Raw genomic sequence first — 24,460 nt, forward strand, 5'->3', positions numbered from 1 at the left:
TAAACTGTGTAAAATTAGCGGTTATGTTAAATCAATGGTGGATGGTTTCAAGCTAACATTAGCAGATAAGCCCGCACTTTTTGATATTCAAACAGGTGGCCTATTGTCTGAACCAACTCAAACAGTGATTAAAATGCTGAAGCTTAATTTTCACTATAAAGAGGCAGATACACACACACACACACACACACACACACACACGAGACCAAAATTACAAAAATGCAAACTTAATAATGCACAGCTAGCTAGAAGTTAGCGCTAAACCATTATCCACGAGTGAACATGTTAAAGTTTTCCTAATATCAAACAACGTCTTACAATCATTAATATACACGATGATTTAAAAACCAATGCTGTGAATGTCGCAATATATCAATACTTACTCAAAAGAGGGTTCAGCGCAACAGTGTCCCAGCAAAGAAATTCTCGACTGATGTCGGCTCTTGATGTGCTGTACTCAACCGTTGCAATAAGGTCGCGTGCGGGTTCGCGTCCGAGCATCCGACACTGGTCCGCTCAGGATCCGCTGTTTGACGGCGCCGCTCGGAGGCGGAGCTAATCTTCTGGGCGGCACCCAAACGAATTTGACAGTCACGCAGGTTTGGCGACTTGAAAGCGGATCCACCTAGGAGTCTCCTGCTGATGTGCATTTCGGAGCGGATTTGCAAAACATTTGATTCAGATCCGGACTCCGAATCGCGTTTCGGGAATCATTTGAGATCAGTCTTTCGAGCAGATTTGCAAAACATCTGATTCTATCATGTAGGCTACTAGATCAAGTTTTAATAAAGAGAATAGAGGTATAGAGACACATTTTTGTTAATAGCCTGTTAGTAGTCCCACAGTCCATCAGTAACTGTATAATTTAGTAAGGGAAAATTCAAACAAAATAGGATGAGTTTCAATTTTAATTTTATTTATGTAGCAATGGTCAGCTTAACCTCTGTGCAGTGTTTAGGGTATTTCAGGACCCCAAATTAAATTCTAAGTCTAATACTGCATCATACAAGTGTTTATTTGAGTTGAATATTTCGATATTCATGTAAGGAAACGAAGCAATAATTTGATAAGTTTACATTTATTCATTTATCAGACGCTTTTATCCAAAGCGACTTACAAATGAGGATAAAAAAAACTACAAAACAAAAAGAGCAACAAAAAGTTTATAAGCGAGAATAAACAAGATACATGCAAAATGAAGGAAGATATTGTCTGATATATTAAGAAATAATATAAAATAAAAATGCTAAAAAAAAAAATTGCCAAAATATTTGACTCAAAAAGTCCAGATGATTCAAGCTGTTGGTGACTGTGAGTGTAACAGCAGCAGCAGAGATTATTAACCGTAAAGGAAAACATTTAAAACTCTGATTCCTCGATTTAAATAAATAAATAAAAATGTAGCAAAACATTACATTCAGATGATATGTAGAACTCTCTGTGATTATCAGTGTCAGACTGTGTGTGTTGTTTTGTCCGGGGCTCGTGGGACAGGCGTACTACTCTGTCTGTGACATCATCATCCTGGGGAGGGACTTTAAGAGGATTCAGATCCTCCCAGGAGCCAAACACGGGAACATCCAGGTGGACTGTTCACTGCAGGACGGACAGGAGACACACACACACACACACACACACACACACACACACACACACACACACACTCGGTTCTGGCGTCCAAACAACATCAAGGTCTTTAGAAACTGTTACAGCACTTACTCAGAGTTACACATAGCATAGCTTTTAGCCTCATGGTTGCAGTTTGAGGTTTATGAACTAGTTTTATTAATTTTTTTTGCCTTTATGTTTATGTCAGTTTTATTAATTTTAGCATTTCAACTTTTTTGTAAAAAGTTACTACTTCAAATTTAGTACTGTTTTCATTTAATTTATAGTGCTTTTTACTTTATAAATCATTGCAAAGCAACTTCACAGAAAGTTCAGTTTCTACAATATTTAGTAGTAGCTTACACAATTTATTTATATCATTTTACTTTAGCTTTATTTCAATGACAGAAAACTGTTTTTAGTAGTTTCAGTCTTAGTTAACAACAATGACACATAGTTGTTTGCTTTGGGAATTACTAGTTAGGAATAAAAGTTTAACTGTGTGTGCTTATTTTACAAATAAATAAAAAAATATATATTTTTATAAGTTTCTGTCTTCTGTTGAACGCTAAAAAGATGATGCTTTAAACACCAAATGGTTGATGGTACCCATTCACTTCCATAGTATTTCTTCCTGTAGCATAGAAGTCAATGGGTGCAGTCAACTGTTTGCTCTCAAAAAAACAATCTTTAGTGTTCAGCAGAAAAAAAAACACTTGTTCAGGCTGAGGAAGAGTAAACGATCGCAGGATTTGATTCCTCTCACACAGACCATACAGTTATATGAGTGTTAATCTAAACTGTGTTTGAATATGAAGCACTTTGTGTGTGAAGATATTTGTGAAATCAACCAATCAGCTGTCACTTGATTTCAGAGACGCTAACTAGAATAAGATCACAGCTGCTTTTATTTTCAGTATAAATATGGAGTTGAACACAAGGCTTGATGAAATGATACTGTGATAAAGATAAAGCATATTTATAATCATCGAGGCTCCTGCAGACGTATGATTTGGGAAAACTGTCCAGTGTTTAATTTTTACTCTTTTCTTTTACTTGCCACCGTTCTACTCGGACACAAACACGAGAGATTTTAATTTGATGAAGGCCATGGTGTTCTTCTTCAAGGCAAGGCAAGTTTATTTATATAGCACATTTCGTACACAATGGTAATTCAAAGTGCTTTACATCAAAGAAAGTAAAATAATGATGAAGAAAAAAAAAAAAAAAAAAAAACAAGCAATATTAAAAATTTTAAAATGATTAAAACGTTTACTTAAAATCAATTTAAAAACAGTTAAAAAATGATTTTATATAAAAAAAAAAACCTGTGAAAATATAGTGCAATCAGTTCGGACATTGCACAGTGCTCATTCAATAAATGCACAACTAAACAGATGGTTTTTGAGTCTAGATTTAAATGTGACTAGTGTTTTAGCACATCTGATCTCTTCTGGAAGCTGATTCCAACTGCGGGCAGCATAGTAACTAAAGGCGGACTCCCCTTGTTTTGTGTGAACCCTTGGTATTTCTAACTGACTCGATCCTAGTGATCTGAGTGGTCTGTTAGGTTTATATTCAGTGAACATATCTGTAATATATTTTGGTCCTAGGTCATTTAGTGACTTATATACGCGAGTAAAAGTATTTTAAAATCAATCCTAAATGTAACTGGAAGCCAGTGTAAGGACCTGAGGACTGGTGTGATATGCTCAGATTTTCTGGTTCTAGTCAGAATCCTGGCAGCAGTGTTCTGGATGAGCTGCAGCTGTCTAATGGTCTTTTTGGGAAGGCCGGTGAGGAGCCCATTACAATAGTCCACCCTGCTGGTGTTAAAGGCATGAACAAGTTTCTCCAAGTCTCGACTGGAAACAAAACATCTGATTCTTGCCATGTTTTTTAAATGATAGTATGCTGATTTAGATTACTGCTTTGACATGGCTACTGAAACTAAGGTCTGTCTCCAGAATCACACCAAGATTCCTGACTTGATTTTTAGTTGTTTGACCCCTAGAGTCAAGGTATGCATTCACCTTGAACACTTCATCTTTGTTTCCAAAGGCAATGACTTCAGTTTTTTCCTAATTTAACTGAAGATAGTTCTTGCACATCCAATTATTAATTTCATCAATGCATTGGCAGAGGGAGTCAATGGGGTTGTAGTCATTTGGAGATAAGGCTAGGTAAATCTGGGTATCATAAGCATAGCTGTGACAGGCAATTTGGTTCTCTCTCATTATTTGACTCAGTGGAAGCATATACAGGCTAAACAAGAGCGGTGCAAGAATTGAGCCTTGTGGGACTCTGCATGACATGGACATCCATTTAGACTTATGCTCTCCTAGACTCACATAATAGCCTCTCCCTTCTAAGTATGACCTGAACCATTTCAGTACCATCCCATAGAATGATGCTTCACCGCAGAGAATGATGCTCTTCCTCTTGTTTTCCAGCTCAAATATCTGAACATCCTTAAATCGAGAAGCATTTACTGAAATATAAATGAGTTCATGTTTAAAACAAGAACAAATATCTGTCAGCGGCTCAAAAAAACAATAGTTTTCACCTTTGGCAGAATTTCTTTCCCTGTTTTAAGCATTAACCAATAAAAATCAAAAAATAAATATATTGAGTAGATAATAAAAATTAATATCTGAGGTCATTATGCATCTCCTGCAAATGTCTTTGTTTCGTGATGTTCATATATTAGCACTGGAATACAGAGTGTTATCATTTTGTCTTCTCCAGATTATTGCTGATGTGAAGCAGTGAGGAATCCGCTGTATAGTGATCATGCTCTGCCCTTTAACCTTTCAAATCTGAATATATACGAATCTAATAATGAATATAATGAATCTAATTTTATATCGAGTATGAAGAGATCTGTAATATACTTGACTGTATGTAATTGTTACTTGTACAGTAAATGCATCTTGATGAGTGTTCAGATAGTTATACTAGAACAAGACACAAACACGAGTAAGAGGATTGTTTGCAGTCTCACTGTTTCCATCCACCAATTTTTATGCACATTTTGGGATATCACATAAAAATAAATAAAATAAAAAACACCTGATGGAAACTAATACAAATTCTAAAACTTTGCATAAAAAAAACGTATCCATTCAACAAAGTAGGATACATTTCTTATCTGGTAAGAAAACATGAACATAAACGACGATAGAAACACTTAAATGTGCATCATAAAACACGTGACTGTGTGATAGGACAGAAAAAAACTATTTTGTTGCAAAAATATCTGCAAATGTGGTAAGAAAAATATATTCTCTTAATAGTTAGTTATATTCCTCACCCCTTTGGCAGATATCTTTGCTTGTGTTAAGAGAATGAATGATATTCTGCAGAGTCTGGTTCACTCCAGTCTCAGATGGTTCTGTCGTCTTTGCTGATCTCCATCCGAACACAGCGTTGACCTTCTTCACCAGCTCCTGACCGCCGTCTCTGATCCTGCGTGCGATCTCAGAGAACACCAGGTCGCTCTGCAGGCCGAGGCTCTGTGAACGAACCGCATCATCACGCTGTGCTCGGAGTCTGGTCTTAGATGTGTGTGTGTGTGTGTGTGTGTGTGTGTGTGTACAGACCTGCGGAGACCCGGCGCTGACACACATCCGTCTGCAGATCTATATACGCTCCAGACAGCACCACGTCTCCGCTCTCCTTCACCTAGAGCCAGAACAGATCAGCGCTGAACACACACTAAAGGACTAAACACACACACACCGAACGCTTTGTCACCTTGCACTGGATGTGAATCCTGTTCCCTTCCTTCCACATCTCCGTCTGCAGAGACTGTCCCATATACACCGGCTTCACGAAACGTACCTGAAGCACAGATCAGGGTTATTAACAGAAATTCATTAATTAGATGATATGCAATCAATTTGGACTGAGAATGCACATCACTATTATTGTGATAAATGAGAAAAGCATTGAATAGACATTACAGAATGAATCTTTACAAATTCATTTTTTCACTTTGCATAAATAAAAATGATAAATAAAATTGAAATTATAATTTAAATGTGAATCATTTGAGTCAGTTCGGGAGCTCGGAGCGCAAATCATTTGAGTCCGTTCGGGAGTTCAGAGGACGAATCATTTGAGTCCGTTCGTGAGTTCGGAGCATAGACAGTAAAAGAAATAGACACAGCGACCCCATTGGAACTCAATTGAGACAAGTGAAGCCCGTTTTTAGCTATTTTTAGCACTTCCCTTTCTGACGCGCAGACTCAAACGAAGCTTGATGACATCAGCAACCTGTCTGACAGATGTAAATATTCTAGTAAACTGCCATCGTTAATCCTGCAGAGACGGCGAGCTTGAGCGGGGAGTTCTTTGGCGTGAGTGAACAGGAGTACACACCTGCTAGTGACATCAGCATCGTCTACACACCTGCTAGTGACATCAGCATCGAGTACACACCTGCTAGTGACATCAGCATCATCTACTCACCTGCCAGTGACATCAGCATCGTCTACACACCTGCTAGTGACATCAGCATCATCTACTCACCTGCCAGTGACATCAGCATCGTCTACACACCTGCTAGTGACATCAGCATCATCTACACACCTGCCAGTGACATCAGCATCATCTACACACCTGCCAGTGACATCGGGATCATCTTAATTTTATTTTTATTTTTTTCGGTTTGGTCATTTACAGATCATTCAATCCAATCATTCAAAACATAAACACAATGACCTGGTGCAGGCAGAAGCTAAATCTTATTGTGCCTGCCCTTAACTTTAAAATCATAAATGCAACACATTAATGACAACATCTGTTCATAACATTAACATTAACACATTAGTGGACCAGTGTCCACCACACCAAAAGCAAGCCGCTTTAATTAATTTTCATTCTGTTGAATATTTTTCCATTGTAATTCTCTTGTAAATATTTTTAAACTGAAAAACAGACGTGGCTTGTTTTAACTCATTACAGCAACCCTTCCATAATTTAACTCCTTTATTTGATAAACAGTGTTCTCTTAATGTAGAATGTACTTGTGGTTGATTAAATATACATAGTCCTCTGAGATTATAATTACTTTCTCACTGGGTAAATAATATTTGCAAGCATTTAGGAATTTTATTATGTTTAACTTGGTAAATAAACTTTGCCGTGTACAAATCAACTAAGTCATAAAACTTCAAAATTTTTGATTGAAGAAACAGTGAATTACTTGGTGAATTGTAAGGTGCATAATTAATTAATCTGATAACCTTCTTTTGTAATAGGAAAATTAAATTGGTTCTAGTTTTATATGTATTTCCCCATATTTCAATACCATACGTTAGGTATGGTGTGACAAGTGAACTATAAAACATATTGAAAACGATTATTGTTAAATAATTTTCTAACCAAGAATATACATTTCCCCTAAATCCATATTTTTCCAGTTTATATAATAATATTCTGTGATTGATGGTATCAAAAGCTTTCTGTAAATCTAAAAAAACTCCGATTATATGTAATTTTTTATCTACTGATTGTGATATATTTTCTACCATTTTAACAACTGCCATTGTTGTTGACCTATGAGCTCTGAAACCAAACTGATATTCATTCATTATATTGTTCACTTCAACATAGCTATCTAATCTTTTAACAAATAATTTCTCTAATATTTTTGAAAATTGTGACAACAGAGAAATAGGTCGATAATTACAAAACAAATGTTTGTCGCCACCTTTATACAATGGGAGAACTTTTGATACTTTCATTTGGTTTGGGAATATACCCATTTTAAAGGATTGATTACAAATATATGTAAATGGATAAATAACATTTTCAATAATATTTTTTACCATAAACATATCAAACCCATCATTATCAACTGACTTTTTATTCTTGCAGTCTTTCACTATTTTCAATATTTCATCTTTATTGGTTGGGTTTAAGAAGAATGAATTTGGACTTTCATATGTAACCCCAATTTCCATTCCAATATTTGGAATGGGTACAATTTTCTTTGCTAAATTATTGCCTATGTTTACAAAATAATCATTAAACTCTTTAACTATTTCCTCTGTATGACATATTGTATCGTTGTCTTTATTAAAGTAATAAAGTTTTTTATGTATTAAATCATTAAGTACCTTGCATGTTCCCTGAATGTTTTGTCTATGTTGTGTCAGCAATTTTGTGTAGTAATCTTTCTTATTATTTCTAATTATAATCACTAGTTTATTCTTATACGTTTTATATTTGCTTTCAGCATCTTGAGTTCTGGAATGTATAAATTTCCTGTATAATAATTTTTTCTTCTTGCAGGACTTTATAATTCCTTTAGTAAACCACAGTTTCTGCATATTGCATTTGTATGTTATCGTTTTAATTGGACAGCATTTATTATAAATTTCTAGTAATCTCTCCAAAAAAATACCATAAGCGTCATTTGGATATTCATAACTATAAATCCTCATCCCAGTTACACTTATTTAATTCCATTTGCAGTGTTTCAATTGCTTCAGATGTTCTATGTCTCACTGTTCTTGAATATATAGTTGGACCTAATGGTGGTTTAAACACATTTTGGAAACATGCAAAGACAGGCAGGTGGTCACTAATATCAGTCATTAGAAAACCTCCATCAATTTTACCAATATCATTTGAAAATATATTATCAATTAATGTTGCTGATACTGTTGTTATTCTTGTTGGCTTTGCTATTACTGGGAATAATGTACTATTATAAAAAGCATTAATAAATTCTGTGGTCTTCTTATGTCCACCTGGATTAAGCAGGTCAACATTAAAGTCACCACAGACAATATTTGTCTTATCTCCATTTGAATTGAACATGTTCCCTATAAACCCATTAAAAATATCCAATGATGAACCAGGTGTTCTATGTATACAGCAAACAATTATATTCTTTTGTTTTTCCATACGAATCTCAACAGTAACACATTCTAATATATTTTCAATAGTGGTTGACATACTAGCCATTATATTACATTGCAGACTTGAGTCCACATAAAGAGCGACTCCACCTCCTCTCCTATCTTTTCTATTCATTACAAACATTTAATATCCCTCTAATTCTACATCTGCTAATTTGTCTTCGTCCAGCCATGTTTCAGAAACAGCTACAATACTAAATTTTGGCAACAGGTTCAAAAAGTCTTTGATTTTTGAAAAGTTACTCCACAAACTCCTACTGTTTAAATGTATTACAGAAAAGGCATGTTTCATATTCACTCCTCTCTTAAACTGTTCCTCCGTATAATAGTGACAATTTGGCTGACTACACAAATATTTATCCGGATCAATATCTCTTTCAATGTCATACTATAATTTGTATCATCTATCTTGTAATCATCCATATGTAATATATTGTCATCATTATTACATACTGCCATTTATAAAAAATAGACTAATGTAACAAAAACAAACATAAATTAAGCTAAAATCACTACAAGTCCGTACGATAGTCCACAAGTCAAACAACAAAAGAAGTAAATCTTCATAAAGTTCATCACCCATTTTTGCAAAGAGAATTGTAATCTTCTTATCTTGAAAAGTAATCTTATCAATGGTATTGAATATGTATCTCATACAGTTTGCAATTAGAGTTACTTGAACTGTTCCAGGTCTTTTGTTTCCCTTACCATGATCACCTTTGATTCTTCAGGCAACCCATTTGTACAGACCAAAACACGACCATTTCTGGTCCATGTCGCCTGTATCTTCTTTTGTTTCCACAAACTCCTCGCTTGCCTCGCAATATCTGCGTTCTTTCTGGTAAGGTGTTCGTTGATGTAAACGCCACTTCCCCTTAACTTGCGTGCTTGTCGCAGTAAGTCATCCTTGCGCTTTCTGTTCGCAAAGCGAATTACTGATTAGCAGGCTTTTGCTTACTGGGAAGCAGGTGACAAGCCGATATATCCTTCATGTCAATGGTAATGTCCTTTTTTGCAAGAAAAGTTTCCACTTGTTGCTCCAGTGTTTGCAGCTCCTCTACCGATGCGTTTTCCCCGTCCATAGCACGCCCAGTGCCAGCTGCAGCTACTCGGGCATAACTTCGATGCTTTGTTTCCAATCCATTAATGATTACTTCGTCTACTCGCATATACTGTTCTAGGTCATCAATTCTTCTCTCTAACCCATTACCTCATCCTTCTCCGAAAGAAGTATTTTTAGATCCTTCACTTCATCCACCAGCGTCACTATCTTAGCTTGCTGCTGCGTAAGGGTGAAGATGTCTTTAGACATAAAATTTAGCGATATCTTAATTTCTTCCAACTCATGGTTTAATTCCACTTGTGGATCTATTCGCTTAGGCGGCATGTTTTGCAAGTATTGCTTCGTTTATGGACAAGTTCCAGACACAAACCAGACACAAACCTCAATCTCAATCATCTACTCGCCTGCCAGTGACATCAGCATCATCTACTCACCTGCTAGTGACATCGGCATCGTGTACACACGTGCTAGTGACATCATGCTCTTCCTCACCTGCTAGTGACATCGGGATCATCTACTCACCTGCTAGTGACATCGGCATCGTGTACACACGTGCTAGTGACATCATGCTCTTCCTCACCTGCTAGTGACATCGGCATCATCTACTCACCTGCTAGTGACATCGGCATCGTGTACACACGTGCTAGTGACATCATGCTCTTCCTCACCTGCTAGTGACATCGGGATCATCTACACACCTGCCAGTGACATCGGCATCATCAACTCACCTGCCAGTGACATCGGCATCGTGTACACACGTGCTAGTGACATCATGCTCTTCCTCACCTGCTAGTGACATCGGCATCATCAACTCACCTGCCAGTGACATCGGCATCATCAACTCACCTGCCAGTGACATCAAGATCATCTATATACCTACCAGTGACATCAGGATCATCTACACACCTGCTAGTGACATCATGCTCCTCCTCACCTGCTAGTGACATCATGCTCCTCCTCACCTGCTAGTGGCATCAGCATCATCTACACACCTGCCAGTGACATCAGCATCATCTACACACCTGCTAGTGACATCATGCTCTTCCTCACCTGCTAGTGGCATCAGCATCATCTACACACCTGCCAGTGACATCAGCATCATCTACACACCTGCTAGTGACATCATGCTCCTCCTCACCTGCTAGTGACATCAGCATCATCTACATACCTGCTAGTGACATCATGCTCTTCCTCACCTGCTAGTGGCATCAGCATCATCTACACACCTGCTAGTGACATCAGCATCGTCTACTCACCTGCTAGTGACATCATGCTCTTCCTCACCTGCTAGTGGCATCAGCATCATCTACACACCTGCTAGTGACATCAGCATCGTCTACTCACCTGCTAGTGACATCAGCATCGTCTACTCACCTGCTAGTGACATCAGCATCGTCTACTCACCTGCTAGTGACATCAGCATCGTGTACACACGTACTAGTGACATCAGTATCGTCTACACACCTGCTAGTTACATCATGCTCTTCCTCACCTGCTAGTGGCATCAGCATCATCTACTCACCTGCTAGTGACATCGGGATCATCTACACACCTGCCAGTGACATCGGCATCATCTACACACCTGCCAGTGACATCGGCATCATCTACACACCTGCCAGTGGCATCGGCATCATCAACTCACCTGCTAGTGACATCAGCATCGTCTACTCACCTGCTAGTGACATCAGCATCGTCTACTCACCTGCTAGTGACATCAGCATCGTGTACACACGTACTAGTGACATCAGTATCGTCTACACACCTGCTAGTTACATCATGCTCTTCCTCACCTGCTAGTGGCATCAGCATCATCTACACACCTGCCAGTGACATCATCAACTCACCTGCCAGTGACATCGGCATCATCTACACACCTGCCAGTGACATCGGCATCATCTACACACCTGCCAGTGGCATCGGCATCATCAACTCACCTGCCATTGACATCAGGATCATCTACCCACCTGCCAGTGACATCGGCATCATCAACTCACCTGCCAGTGACATCATGCTCCTCCTCACCTGCTAGTGACATCATGCTCTTCCTCACCTGCTAGTGACATCAGCATCGTCTACTCACCTGCTAGTGACATCAGCATCGTCTACACACGTGCTAGTGACATCAGCATCGTCTACACACCTGCTAGTGACATCAGCATCGTCTACAGACCTGCTAGTGACATCATGCTCTTCCTCACCTGCTAGTGACATCAGCATCGTCTACACAACAGCTAGTGACATCATGCTCCTCCTCACCTGCTAGTGACATCAGCATCATCTACACACCTGCTAGTGACATCATGCTCCTCCTCACCTGCTAATGACATCAGCATCATCTACACACGTGCTAGTGACATCAGCATCGTCTACACACCTGCTAGTGACATCAGCATCATCTACACACCTGCCAGTGACATCGGCATCATCAACTCACCTGCCAGTGACATCATGCTCCTCCTCACCTGCTAGTGACATCATGCTCTTCCTCACCTGCTAGTGGCATCAGCATCATCTACACACCTGCCAGTAACATCAGCATCATCTACACACCTGCCAGTGACATCAGCATCATCTACACACCTGCTAGTGACATCATGCTCCTCCTCACCTGCTAGTGACATCAGCATCGTCTACACACCTGCTAGTGACATCATGCTCCTCCTCACCTGCTAGTGACATCAGCATCATCTACACACCTGCTAATGACATCAGCATCATCTACTCACCTGCTAGTGACATCAGCATCGTCTACTCACCTGCTAGTGGCATCAGCATCATCTACACACCTGCTAGTGACATCAGCATCATCTACACACCTGCTAGTGACATCAGCATCGTCTACTCACCTGCTAGTGGCATCAGCATCATCTACACACCTGCTAGTGACTTCAGCATCGTCTACTCACCTGCTAGTGAAATCAGCATCGTCTACACAGCTGCTAGTGACATCAGCATCGTCTACACACCTGCTAGTGACATCATGCTCTTCCTCACCTGCTAGTGGCATCAGCATCATCTACACACCTGCCAGTAACATCAGCATCATCTACACACCTGCTAGTGACATCAGCATCATCTACACACCTGCTAGTGACATCGGCATCATCTACACACCTGCTAGTGACATCAGCATCATATACACACCTGCTAGTGACATCATGCTCTTCCTCACCTGCTAGTGACATCAGCATCATCTACACACCTACTAGTGACATCATGCTCCTCCTCACCTGCTAATGACATCAGCATCATCTACACACGTGCTAGTGACATCAGCATCGTCTACACACCTGCTAGTGACATCAGCATCATCTACACACCTGCTAGTGACATCAGCATCGTCTACACACCTGCTAGTGACATCAGCATCATCTACACACCTGCTAGTGACATCAGCATCATCAACTCACCTGCCAGTGACATCATGCTCCTCCTCACCTGCTAGTGACATCATGCTCTTCCTCACCTGCTAGTGGCATCAGCATCATCTTCACACCTGCCAGTAACATCAGCATCATCTACACACCTGCCAGTGACATCAGCATCATCTACACACCTGCTAGTGACATCATGCTCCTCCTCACCTGCTAGTGACATCAGCATCGTCTACACACCTGCTAGTGACATCATGCTCCTCCTCACCTGCTAGTGACATCAGCATCATCTACACACCTGCTAATGACATCAGCATCATCTACACACCTGCTAGTGACATCAGCATCGTCTACACACCTGCTAGTGACATCAGCATCATCTACACACCTGCTAGTGACATCAGCATCATCTACACACCTGCTAGTGACATCAGCATCGTCTACACACCTGCTAGTGGCATCAGCATCGTCTACACACCTGCTAGTGGCATCAGCATCATCTACACACCTGCTAGTAACATCAGCATCATCTACACACCTGCTAGTGACATCAGCATCGTCTACACACCTGCTAGTGACATCAGCATCGTCTACACACCTGCTAGTGACATCATGCTCCTCCTCACCTGCTAATGACATCAGCATCATCTACACACGTGCTAGTGACATCAGCATCGTCTACACACCTGCTAGTGACATCAGCATCATCTACACACCTGCCAGTGACATCGGCATCATCAACTCACCTGCCAGTGACATCATGCTCCTCCTCACCTGCTAGTGACATCATGCTCTTCCTCACCTGCTAGTGGCATCAGCATCATCTACACACCTGCCAGTAACATCAGCATCATCTACACACCTGCCAGTGACATCAGCATCATCTACACACCTGCTAGTGACATCATGCTCCTCCTCACCTGCTAGTGACATCAGCATCGTCTACACACCTGCTAGTGACATCATGCTCCTCCTCACCTGCTAGTGACATCAGCATCGTCTACACACCTGCTAGTGGCATCAGCATCGTCTACACACCTGCTAGTGGCATCAGCATCATCTACACACCTGCTAGTAACATCAGCATCATCTACACACCTGCTAGTGACATCATGCTCCTCCTCACCTGCTAATGACATCAGCATCATCTACACACGTGCTAGTGACATCAGCATCGTCTACACACCTGCTAGTGACATCAGCATCATCTACACACCTGCCAGTGACATCGGCATCATCAACTCACCTGCCAGTGACATCATGCTCCTCCTCACCTGCTAGTGACATCATGCTCTTCCTCACCTGCTAGTGGCATCAGCATCATCTACACACCTGCCAGTAACATCAGCATCATCTACACACCTGCCAGTGACATCAGCATCATCTACACACCTGCCAGTGACATCAGCATCATCTACACACCTGCTAGTGACATCATGCTCCTCCTCACCTGCTAGTGACATCAGCATCGTCTACACACCTGCTAGTGACATCATGCTCCTCCTCACCTGCTAGTGACATCAGCATCATCTACACACCTGCTAATGACATCAGCATCATCTACTCACCTGCTAGTGACATCAGCATCGTCTACTCACCTGCTAGTGGCATCAGCATCATCTACACACCTGCTAGTGACATCAGCATCATCTACACACCTGCTAGTGACATCAGCATCGTCTACTCACCTGCTAGTGGCATCAGCATCATCTACACACCTGCTAGTGACTTCAGCATCGTCTACTCACCTGCTAGTGAAATCAGCATCGTCTACACAGCTGCTAGTGACATCAGCATCGTCTACACACCTGCTAGTGACATCATGCTCTTCCTCACCTGCTAGTGGCATCAGCATCATCTACACACCTGCCAGTAACATCAGCATCATCTACACACCTGCTAGTGACATCGGCATCATCTACACACCTGCTAGTGACATCGGCATCATCTACACACCTGCTAGTGACATCAGCATCATCTACACACCTGCTAGTGACATCATGCTCTTCCTCACCTGCTAGTGACATCAGCATCATCTACACACCTACTAGTGACATCATGCTCCTCCTCACCTGCTAATGACATCAGCATCATCTACACACGTGCTAGTGACATCAGCATCGTCTACACACCTGCTAGTGACATCAGCATCATCTACACACCTGCTAGTGACATCAGCATCATCAACTCACCTGCCAGTGACATCATGCTCCTCCTCACCTGCTAGTGACATCATGCTCTTCCTCACCTGCTAGTGGCATCAGCATCATCTTCACACCTGCCAGTAACATCAGCATCATCTACACACCTGCCAGTGACATCAGCATCATCTACACACCTGCTAGTGACATCATGCTCCTCCTCACCTGCTAGTGACATCAGCATCGTCTACACACCTGCTAGTGACATCATGCTCCTCCTCACCTGCTAGTGACATCAGCATCATCTACACACCTGCTAATGACATCAGCATCATCTACACACCTGCTAGTGACATCAGCATCGTCTACTCACCTGCTAGTGACATCAGCATCATCTACACACCTGCTAGTGACATCAGCATCGTCTACACACCTGCTAGTGGCATCAGCATCGTCTACACACCTGCTAGTGGCATCAGCATCATCTACACACCTGCTAGTGACATCAGCATCATCTACACACCTGCTAGTGGCATCAGCATCATCTACACACCTGCTAGTGACATCAGCATCATCTACACACCTGCTAGTGACATCAGCATCATCTACACACCTGCTAGTGACATCATGCTCTTCCTCACCTGCTAGTGGCATCAGCATCATCTACACACCTGCTAGTGACATCAGCATCGTCTACTCACCTGCTAGTGACATCAGCATCGTCTGCTCACCTGCTAGTAACATCAGCATCATCTACACACCTGCTAGTGACATCAGCATCGTCTACTCACCTGCTAGTGACATCAGCATCGTCTACTCACCTGCTAGTAACATCAGCATCGTCTACACACCTGCTAGTGACATCAGCATCGTCTACACACCTGCTAGTGACATCATGCTCCTCCTCACCTGCTAGTGGCATCATCATCATCTACACACCTGCTAGTGAAATCATGCTCCTCCTCACCTGCTAGTGGCATCAGCATCATCTACACACCTGCTAATGACATCAGCATCATCTACACACCTGCTAATGACATCAGCATCATCTACACACCTGCTAGTGACATCGGCATCATCAACTCACCTGCCAGTGACATCATGCTCCTCCTCACCTGCTAGTGACATCATGCTCTTCCTCACCTGCTAGTGACATCAGCATCATCTACACACCTGCTAATGACATCAGCATCGCCTACACACCTGCTAGTGACATCAGCATCGTCTACACACCTGCTAGTGACATCATGCTCCTCCTCACCTGCTAGTGACATCAGCATCATCTACACACCTGCTAATGACATCAGCATCGCCTACACACCTGCTAGTGACATCAGCATCGTCTACACACCTGCTAGTGACATCAGCATCGTCTACACACCTGCTAGTGACATCATGCTCCTCCTCACCTGCTAGTGGCATCATCATCATCTACACACCTGCTAGTGAAATCATGCTCCTCCTCACCTGCTAGTGGCATCAGCATCATCTACACACCTGCTAATGACATCAGCATCACCTACACACCTGCTAATGACATTAGCATCATCTACACACCTGCTAGTGACATCAGCATCGTCTACACACCTGCTAGTGACATCAGCATCGTCTACAGACCTGCTAGTGACATCATGCTCTTCCTCACCTGCTAGTGACATCAGCATCGTCTACACACCTGCTAGTGACATCATGCTCCTCCTCACCTGCTAGTGACATAAGCATCATCTACACACCTGCTAGTGACATCATGCTCCTCCTCACCTGCTAGTGGCATCAGCATCATCTACACACCTGCTAATGACATCAGCATCATCTACACACCTGCTAGTGACATCAGCATCGTCTACACACCTGCTAGTGACATCGTGCTCCTCCTCACCTGCTAGTGACATCAGCATCATCTACACACCTGCTAATGACATCAGCATCATCTACTCACCTGCTAGTGACATCAGCATCGTCTACTCACCTGCTAGTGGCATCAGCATCATCTACACACCTGCTAGTGACATCAGCATCATCTACACACCTGCTAGTGACATCAGCATCGTCTACTCACCTGCTAGTGGCATCAGCATCATCTACACACCTGCTAGTGACTTCAGCATCGTCTACTCACCTGCTAGTGAAATCAGCATCGTCTACACAGCTGCTAGTGACATCAGCATCGTCTACACACCTGCTAGTGACATCATGCTCTTCCTCACCTGCTAGTGGCATCAGCATCATCTACACACCTGCCAGTAACATCAGCATCATCTACACACCTGCTAGTGACATCAGCATCATCTACACACCTGCTAGTGACATCGGCATCATCTACACACCTGCTAGTGACATCAGCATCATCTACACACCTGCTAGTGACATCATGCTCTTCCTCACCTGCTAGTGACATCAGCATCATCTACACACCTACTAGTGACATCATGCTCCTCCTCACCTGCTAATGACATCAGCATCATCTACACACGTGCTAGTGACATCAGCATCGTCTACACACCTGCTAGTGACATCAGCATCATCTACACACCTGCTAGTGACATCAGCATCATCAACTCACCTGCCAGTGACATCATGCTCCTCCTCACCTGCTAGTGACATCATGCTCTTCCTCACCTGCTAGTGGCATCAGCATCATCTTCACACCTGCCAGTAACATCAGCATCATCTACACACCTGCCAGTGACATCAGCATCATCTACACACCTGCTAGTGACATCATGCTCCTCCTCACCTGCTAGTGACATCAGCATCGTCTACACACCTGCTAGTGACATCATGCTCCTCCTCACCTGCTAGTGACATCAGCATCATCTACACACCTGCTAATGACATCAGCATCATCTACACACCTGCTAGTGACATCAGCATCGTCTACTCACCTGCTAGTGACATCAGCATCATCTACACACCTGCTAGTGACATCAGCATCGTCTACACACCTGCTAGTGGCATCAGCATCGTCTACACACCTGCTAGTGGCATCAGCATCATCTACACACCTGCTAGTGACATCAGCATCATCTACACACCTGCTAGTGGCATCAGCATCATCTACACACCTGCTAGTGACATCAGCATCATCTACACACCTGCTAGTGACATCAGCATCATCTACACACCTGCTAGTGACATCATGCTCTTCCTCACCTGCTAGTGGAATCAGCATCATCTACACACCTGCTAGTGACATCAGCATCGTCTACTCACCTGCTAGTGACATCAGCATCGTCTGCTCACCTGCTAGTAACATCAGCATCATCTACACACCTGCTAGTGACATCAGCATCGTCTACTCACCTGCTAGTGACATCAGCATCGTCTACTCACCTGCTAGTAACATCAGCATCGTCTACACACCTGCTAGTGACATCAGCATCGTCTACACACCTGCTAGTGACATCATGCTCCTCCTCACCTGCTAGTGGCATCATCATCATCTACACACCTGCTAGTGAAATCATGCTCCTCCTCACCTGCTAGTGGCATCAGCATCATCTACACACCTGCTAATGACATCAGCATCATCTACACACCTGCTAATGACATCAGCATCATCTACACACCTGCTAGTGACATCGGCATCATCAACTCACCTGCCAGTGACATCATGCTCCTCCTCACCTGCTAGTGACATCATGCTCTTCCTCACCTGCTAGTGACATCAGCATCATCTACACACCTGCTAATGACATCAGCATCGCCTACACACCTGCTAGTGACATCAGCATCGTCTACACACCTGCTAGTGACATCATGCTCCTCCTCACCTGCTAGTGACATCAGCATCATCTACACACCTGCTAATGACATCAGCATCGCCTACACACCTGCTAGTGACATCAGCATCGTCTACACACCTGCTAGTGACATCAGCATCGTCTACACACCTGCTAGTGACATCATGCTCCTCCTCACCTGCTAGTGGCATCATCATCATCTACACACCTGCTAGTGAAATCATGCTCCTCCTCACCTGCTAGTGGCATCAGCATCATCTACACACCTGCTAATGACATCAGCATCACCTACACACCTGCTAATGACATCAGCATCATCTACACACCTGCTAGTGACATCAGCATCGTCTACACACCTGCTAGTGACATCAGCATCGTCTACAGACCTGCTAGTGACATCATGCTCTTCCTCACCTGCTAGTGACATCAGCATCGTCTACACACCTGCTAGTGACATCATGCTCCTCCTCACCTGCTAGTGACATAAGCATCATCTACACACCTGCTAGTGACATCATGCTCCTCCTCACCTGCTAGTGGCATCAGCATCATCTACACACCTGCTAATGACATCAGCATCATCTACACACCTGCTAGTGACATCAGCATCGTCTACACACCTGCTAGTGACATCGTGCTCCTCCTCACCTGCTAGTGACATCAGCATCATCTACACACCTGCTAGTGACATCATGCTCCTCCTCACCTGCTAATGACATCAGCATCATCTACACACTTGCTAATGACATCAGCATCATCTACACACCTGCTAGTGACATCAGCATCGTCTACACACCTGCTAGTGACATCAGCATCGTCTACACACCTGCTAGTGACATCAGCATCGTCTACACACCTGCTAGTGACATCAGCATCGTCTACACACCTGCTAGTGACATCAGCATCGTCTACACACCTGCTAGTGAAATCATGCTCCTCCTCACCTGCTAGTGGCATCAGCATCATCTACACACCTGCTAGTGAAATCATGCTCCTCCTCACCTGCTAGTGGCATCAGCATCATCTACACACCTGCTAATGACATCAGCATCATCTACACACCTGCTAGTGACATCAGCATCGTCTACTCACCTGCTAGTGAAAACAGCATCATCTACACAGCTGCTAGTGACATCAGCATCGTCTACACACCTGCTAGTGACATCATGCTCTTCCTCACCTGCTAGTGGCATCAGCATCATCTAGACACCTGCCAGTAACATCAGCATCATCTACACACATGCTAGTGACATCAGCATCATCTACACACCTGCTAGTGGCATCAGCATCATCTACACACCTGCTAGTGGCATCAGCATCATCTACACACCTGCTAGTGACATCAGCATCATCTACTGTATTGGCGGACCACTCTTAGCTGGGACGCATTGCTTAGCTTCTTTGACAAGCTATCCAACACAGAGAAACTTAAATTGTACCTTTTTTGAGGTGGATGAGACGGGATTCCAGCCGATAGATAAACAGGGCAGGTAAGCAGAGCAAGGCAGGCAGCAGGCAGGTAAGTAGGTTGGTAGTAGCAGACAAAGCATGGACTCCAGTAGTCCAACAAACTATTGGTAAGTGGTTGAAAAAAATGGTGGTTAATGAGGTATTTTGCGCTGTAAAATCATCCTACGTGTTTATTTTATAGTGGTTGGACAATCTGATGATGTTCTTGGCACTGTAAATAGCCTATACCATTGCCTAATAAGAATCTTCGATAAAGTTACTTTACGTATAGTCACAGGAGCGAAGCAGTAGTATTTTTCGATGAGGTAGGATATATCGATAGATATAGCTAAAATTTTGCGCTACTGTAGGAAAATCTGAAGAGGTAGGACAAATCGACAGAACACCGGTCATGAGACTGAGCTAAAGACTTTGCTGGATAAAATTGTGGTTGTGTGCTGTGCTTTGACCAATAGGTGTCTTCTCACATGTATTTTTTTTTTGCCATGTCTGTAAATAAAATACACAAAGATTGAATGAAATTCTGCCTCCTTTATCTGTATTAAGGAAGAATTGAGCGAAATCAGTGTTTTTTGGTTGCAAAGCCAATTACATAACTTAAATAGTAGTAACAACCAACTTAATTTCATTTTCTTTACATATTTAACATGTAAATACATTTAGATTAAAACATTTACATATATAAAGAGTCCAGAGAAATGATGAGAAACTGAAAATGTATGAGGTAGGTTGTGGGTGTTAAGTCACAGACACATGACTCTTCTCTGGCTGGTGCTGCTGAGTCCCACGCAGTCTAAATGGAACCATTGTATAGGACAGTTCTGATTATCGCAAGCAAACATGTCATCAAGCTCTTCAGGCTGTCTGCAAAAGCACAACACAGCCTTTTCACATGCCCTTCTTCTGGGCTGGAGTGTGTTACCTTGACCAGTCGCTCTGCTCGTAAATATGGAGTCCTTTGATTTTCTTTATTTTCGCGTCATATCTCATCTTTGCATTAGGATTTAGTTTTAGGCGTTATGGTCCGACAATGTTTTCTTTAGCCCGCTGCATTCTGTAGGAGTATATTCTGTTTTTCACGCACATTTTTCATTATTTTCATGCCAGAACACTAGCCTGCTATGCCAGACCATGTTAACTGGCCAAACATACCCAGAATTCTTTGTGTTCTGACGACGTTGCTGCCCAGTTGGTCACATGTGTTAGCGATCTCTATTGACGGTAGCTAACATTAGCATATAAGCCCGCACTTTTTGATATTCAAACAGGCGGCCTCTGAACTAACTCAAACAGTGATTAAAATGCTGAAGCTTAATTTTCAGTATAAAGAGGCAGATACACACACACACACACACACACACACACACACACGAGAACAAAATGACACAAATGCAAACTTAATAATGCAGAGCTAGCTAGAAGCTAGTGCTAAACCATTATCCACGAGTGAACATGTTAAAGTTGTCCTAATATCAAACAACATCTTAAACTCATTAATATACAAGATGATTTGAAAACCAATGCTGTGAATGTCGCAATATATCAATACTTAATCAAAAGAGGGTTCAGCGCAACCGTGTCCCAGCAAAGAAATTCTCGACTAATGCGCAATTGACGGCGGAGCTGTTGCTCTGGGCAGCACCAAAACGAATTTGACAGTCATGCAGGTTTAGCGACTTGAAGGCAAATCCACCTAGTCTCCTGCTGATGCACATTTCGGAGCGGATTTGCAAACCATTTGATTCAGATCGGGACTCCGAAGTGCGTTTCGCGAATCATTTGATCGGAGCTTCAGAGCGAGTTCGCAAAACATTTGATTTAGATCGGGTACTTGAAGCGCTTTTCACGAATCATTTGATCGGGGCTTCGGAATTCGCAAAACATTTGATTCAGATTGGGACTCCGATCTCGTTTCGCAAATCATTTGATCGGGGCTTTGTAGCGAGTTCACAAAACATTTGATTCAGATCGGGACTCCAAATCGCGTTTCGCGAATCATTTGATCGGGGCTTTGGAGCAAGTTCGCAAAACATTTGATTTATATCAGGACTCCAAATCGTGTTTCGCGAATCATTTGATCGGGGCTTTGGAGTTCGCAAAACATTTGATTCAGATTGGGACTCCGATCTCGTTTCGCGAATCATTTGATCGGGGCTTTGTAGCGAGTTCACAAAACATTTGATTCAGATCGGGACTCCAAATCGCGTTTCGCGAATCATTTGATCGGGGCTTTGGAGCAAGTTCGCAAAACATTTGATTCATATCAGGACTCCAAATCGTGTTTCGCGAATCATTTGATCGGGGCTTTGGAGTTCGCAAAACATTTGATTCAGATTGGGACTCCGATCTCGTTTCGCGAATCATTTGATCGGGGCTTTGTAGCGAGTTCGCAAAACATTTGATTCAGATCGGGACTCCGAATCGCATTTTGGCAAATCATTTGAGATCAGATCTTTTGAGCGGATTTGCAAAGCATATTATTATCATGTAGGCAACTAGATCAAGTTTTAATAAAGAGAAAAGAGGTTTAGAGACAGCGATTTTTTTAATAGCCTGTTAGTAATCCCACAGTCCATATCATCAGTAACGGTATAATTTAGTAAGGGAAAATTTTAACAAAATAGGATGTTTCAATTTTTATTTTATTTATGTAGCAATGGTCATTTTAACCTCTGTGCAGTGTTCAGGATATATCAGGACCCTAAATTAAATTCTAATTCATCTAAATGACATGACACTTAATGACTTTACCAAAACTGGAATTGGGATGTCTGATTGCATATTAGTGTAATAAAATCACTCAGAATGTTCATATAGTGCTTTTGTTTAAAATTTTAATTTTAAATGTTTTCCAGTAAATTTTTCATATGACCATGTATGAAAGCAAGAAATGTAGATGTACTTTAAAAGTTAACTACATATTTACTTTGTATAAGCATTTCAATTAAACATGTAATACTAATTTTCAAAAATGTAACATTTAAAAAAAATTCCATATTAACTGTATAGTAAAAACATTAAAGGAAGTGATGTTACAATTCACGATTGTCTAGATATTGGTGTTTTTAATTTCACCTCTTAAAGCACTTTCTTTTATCATTGCAAATATCAGTATTCAACATTTTGGGATTAAAACATCAAAACATTATGCATTTGTAATTGCAGGTTAAATGTATTTATATCTTGCATTAAACAGTGTGTGTAAACATCTGTGGGGGTCTCTAGAGAGCGATGTGTAGAGGATTAAAACTTTAGCCAGAGGTTCTTCACCGCTACGAGGAGACCTTTGACGTTAACGTTCTTCCATCTGGTCTCATCATCCACCCTGATGCTCCACAACTTGGTGCAGATGTCAAAGTGGTGGACCCAAATGAAGAACCTCCCTGTGGCCTGGTAGAGGTTAAGTGCCCTGACGTGAAAGAAATCGGAGAGACATCCCACGTTTAGGTTTATTGGGGACCATGCAAAACTGAGAAAGAAACACACAATTGGCATTCAACGGTCAGCTGATGGTTACTGGCTTAGTTAACCTGGTGTGATCTTGTGACAAGTACATGAGGTGACTTCCATGTGGAGAGGGTATGGAGAGATGATGAGCTGATCACAGAGATCACGGCTAAAGTTGTTGAATTCTACTTTGGCATATACATTCATTTTTTGTTAGGAAGAAAATAGGCAAGATAAATTTACCAACAAATGATGTTCCTGTTCTATAGTGAATGTAGTTCTATAGTCTAGTGGCATCAGCATCATCTACACACCTGCTAGAGACATCATGCTCCTCCTCACCTGCTAGTGACATCATGCTCCTCCTCACCTGCTAGTGACATCAGTGTTGTCTACACACCTGCCAGTGACATCAGCATCGTCTACACACCTGCCAGTGACATCAGCTTCATCTACACACCTGCCAGTGACATCAGCATCGTCTACAGACCTGCTACTGACATCAGCATCATCTACTCACCTGCTAGTGACATCAGCATCATCTACACACATGCTAGTGACATCAGCATAATCTGCACACCTGCCAGTGACATCAGCATTATCTACTCACCTGCCAGTGACATCAGCATTATCTACTCACCTGCTAGTGACATCAGCATCATCTTCACACCTGCTAGTGACA

At 42.1% G+C, this 24,460-nt stretch overlaps 3 protein-coding genes and 1 long non-coding RNA gene across 12 annotated transcripts in view; all 4 read right to left on the reverse strand.

Moving 5' to 3' along the window:
• Positions 1-8,973, reverse strand: part of LOC127966859 (uncharacterized) — a 207,328-nt gene extending 198,355 nt beyond the window's left edge. Inside the window, exon 1 of the mRNA XM_052568178.1 lies at positions 6,202-8,973. Within this exon, the coding sequence (XP_052424138.1) occupies positions 6,687-8,060 (1,374 nt within the window). The 5' untranslated portion in view covers positions 8,061-8,973 and the 3' untranslated portion in view covers positions 6,202-6,686. The remainder of the gene's footprint in view (positions 1-6,201) is intronic.
• LOC127966862 (peroxisomal multifunctional enzyme type 2-like) overlaps positions 1-20,441 on the reverse strand; it is a 228,952-nt gene extending 208,511 nt beyond the window's left edge. For 2 of the 5 annotated variants that reach the window (XM_052568183.1, XM_052568187.1), the window contains exons 1-3: positions 20,301-20,441; positions 5,365-5,451; positions 5,236-5,292 (exon numbers count right to left, since the gene is read on the reverse strand). In XM_052568183.1, coding sequence (XP_052424143.1) covers positions 5,236-5,292; positions 5,365-5,451; positions 20,301-20,411 — 255 coding nt within the window. In that variant the 5' untranslated portion in view covers positions 20,412-20,441. Of the gene's footprint in view, positions 1-383; positions 401-5,235; positions 5,293-5,364; positions 5,452-20,300 lie in introns of those variants that run through there. The other 3 variants (XM_052568186.1, XM_052568184.1, XR_008155714.1) reach the window with 2 other exon arrangements.
• Positions 11,575-19,585, reverse strand: LOC127966867 (uncharacterized). Of its 5 annotated transcripts, none has more exons than XR_008155723.1 (4): positions 19,540-19,585; positions 18,570-18,657; positions 16,852-16,909; positions 11,575-11,773 (listed from the first exon to the last, which is right to left on the reverse strand). It is a non-coding gene; the product is annotated as an uncharacterized LOC127966867 (long non-coding RNA). The 5 variants fall into 5 exon arrangements; XR_008155720.1 differs by lacking the exon at positions 11,575-11,773 and adding an exon at positions 16,676-16,735; XR_008155721.1 differs by lacking the exons at positions 18,570-18,657; positions 19,540-19,585 and adding an exon at positions 17,326-17,456 and having other exon boundaries at positions 11,761-11,773.
• LOC127966863 (germ cell nuclear acidic protein-like) lies at positions 12,742-14,791 on the reverse strand. The gene is made up of 2 exons (XM_052568189.1): positions 13,306-14,791; positions 12,742-12,953 (listed from the first exon to the last, which is right to left on the reverse strand). Exons 1-2 carry the CDS (start codon positions 13,623-13,625, stop codon positions 12,830-12,832), a joined length of 444 nt encoding a protein of 147 aa, XP_052424149.1. The 5' UTR covers positions 13,626-14,791; the 3' UTR covers positions 12,742-12,829.
• Positions 20,442-24,460: the final 4,019 nt, after the last annotated feature.

The sequence above is a fragment of the Carassius gibelio genome, chromosome B10 (assembly GCF_023724105.1).
Source record: "Carassius gibelio isolate Cgi1373 ecotype wild population from Czech Republic chromosome B10, carGib1.2-hapl.c, whole genome shotgun sequence".
In the NCBI taxonomy this organism is placed as follows: domain Eukaryota; kingdom Metazoa; phylum Chordata; class Actinopteri; order Cypriniformes; family Cyprinidae; genus Carassius; species Carassius gibelio.

Coding starts and splice junctions, on each gene's coding strand:
- LOC127966863 (XM_052568189.1), bottom strand. CDS start 13,625: ATGATGCTGATGTCATTAGCAGGTGAGGAGGAGCATGATGTCACTAGC. Junction 12,954..13,305: donor GATGCTGATGTCACTAGCAG/GTGTGTAGATGA, acceptor TGTCACTAGCAG/GTGTGTAGACGATGCTGATG.